The sequence below is a fragment of the Trichoplax adhaerens genome, genomic scaffold (assembly GCF_000150275.1).
Source record: "Trichoplax adhaerens TRIADscaffold_354 genomic scaffold, whole genome shotgun sequence".
NCBI classification, from domain to species: domain Eukaryota; kingdom Metazoa; phylum Placozoa; class Uniplacotomia; order Trichoplacea; family Trichoplacidae; genus Trichoplax; species Trichoplax adhaerens.
Window position 1 is genome coordinate 1 of NW_002061231.1, and position 1622 is coordinate 1622.

At 32.1% G+C, this 1622-nt stretch overlaps 1 protein-coding gene across 1 annotated transcript in view; it reads right to left on the bottom strand.

Annotated features, from left to right (window-relative positions):
* Window positions 1–171: 171 nt before the first annotated feature.
* Window positions 172–1622, bottom strand: part of TRIADDRAFT_62699 (uncharacterized protein) — a gene marked incomplete at both ends in the record, with an annotated part of 4096 nt that continues 2645 nt past the window's right edge. Inside the window, 7 exons of the mRNA XM_002118644.1 lie at window positions 172–238; window positions 391–423; window positions 545–673; window positions 784–921; window positions 1063–1163; window positions 1266–1306; window positions 1483–1591. Coding sequence (XP_002118680.1) covers window positions 172–238; window positions 391–423; window positions 545–673; window positions 784–921; window positions 1063–1163; window positions 1266–1306; window positions 1483–1591 — 618 coding nt within the window. The remainder of the gene's footprint in view (window positions 239–390; window positions 424–544; window positions 674–783; window positions 922–1062; window positions 1164–1265; window positions 1307–1482; window positions 1592–1622) is intronic.

The window sequence follows — 1622 nt, forward strand, 5'->3', positions numbered from 1 at the left end:
TAAAGAATAGACAGAAGATAAACTCTGCGGTAAAATATCCAATACACCAACAGCAATGAGCTCACCTAAAGTACGATCAGTAATACAATAGTTAATGACAGTAAAATTAAGTTCGCAAGAAATAAAGTATAAACTTTATACGTAAATTACAGGGGTTTGAAGTACTCTTACCATCCAGATAATATTGTTGGTGAAAGGTTCCACATCCAGTACTAGGAAATTCTGGAGATCGTTCAAACTAAATTAATAAGAAAGAGGGATAGTTTTAAAACATTAATATATAATACAGAGAACAGAATAAGTACATCCTATAGTTTAATGATAATGATAAGTTGGTTTTAAGAGAGTAAAGTTAGGTCGTAAATATTAATTAATTCTTTATCTACATACCATTAACGCAGTATCGACCAGGAAACGTTTAAACTAGAAAAAAATAAAGTGTAACTATAAAATGCCCTATACAAACTTATTTGTAAAGCTGTACTTGTTAATATGGTAACAGAAGTAACCGAATGACGAGATAAGTCAAGTACAGCAATATTACCTGCCCTTCATCGCATTCGTCGGGTCTATCATTATGGATTGCCATCTGATATTTCTGATATATTTCGTGCGATTTTTTAAACGTTAGCTGAAATTGAGGAAGGCTTCGATCTGCTAATACAAGTTTAACCTGTATAACAGCAATAAAACAAGCAGATCTTAGTAGAGGAATTATAGAGTGTAATGTTACAGTAATGCAATAAAAAAGTTTAAAATTAATCAATAATGAATACATATGACCTCTAACTTATGACCAGGGGTTAAAGTAGGCGCCATTTGCTTAAAAAGTTCGTCCAATATCTGTACGCGTTTCTGTATGTTTTCTTTCACTTCTTTCTCCTTTGCTTCCTCAATGTGCTTCTTTATTTGTTCCGTGGTCTGAAGTGGTACGATAAAATTACCCAGCGGTCATTATGTAGAAAATTTAAATTATGACGAAGGTAGTATTAAAATTTTTACAATCTATTTCAAAGTGCGGCTTAGCTAACATTCCAGTATGATTCCCATTACTAAATTTACCATGTCTGACTCTCTTGAGAGCTTTTCCAATTTTTTCTCTCTCCTAATATCCTTCGCCTTTCTACGCTTGGGCTTGGTTGGATCTGGCCCTCGGGAAGTAGCTAAAAAGTGGCGATATTGGTATGAAAATAAAATTCGTATTTAACCTTATGAAAAATAGTCAAAACTAATAAAATTAAATAGTCATAGCATTGACACGAAACCTTTTGCTTCCACATTGTTTTGGTGTAAGACTGACGCATCTCTAATAAAGCGTGGAGAATATTTCGGCATTAGGGCAGAATTATGTTATGTTTAATTAAATCATAGTAGTGATTACACTTTCTCAAAATATTAAGAGTTTTATAAATTTAGTCGCAATAAAGCTTTTTTCCAATGTTTTTACATCAAATCAATATACTACATGATACAGTGACTTACCGCTGATTTTTGCCTTTTTCTCCATCAATCGATTTTTTTACATTGTCATTATGAGATTTAGTATCGATTTGCTGAGTATCATTTCCTTCTTCATGTTTTCTTTTCAGTTCTAATAAATAAATATCGAGTAAAAATGATAC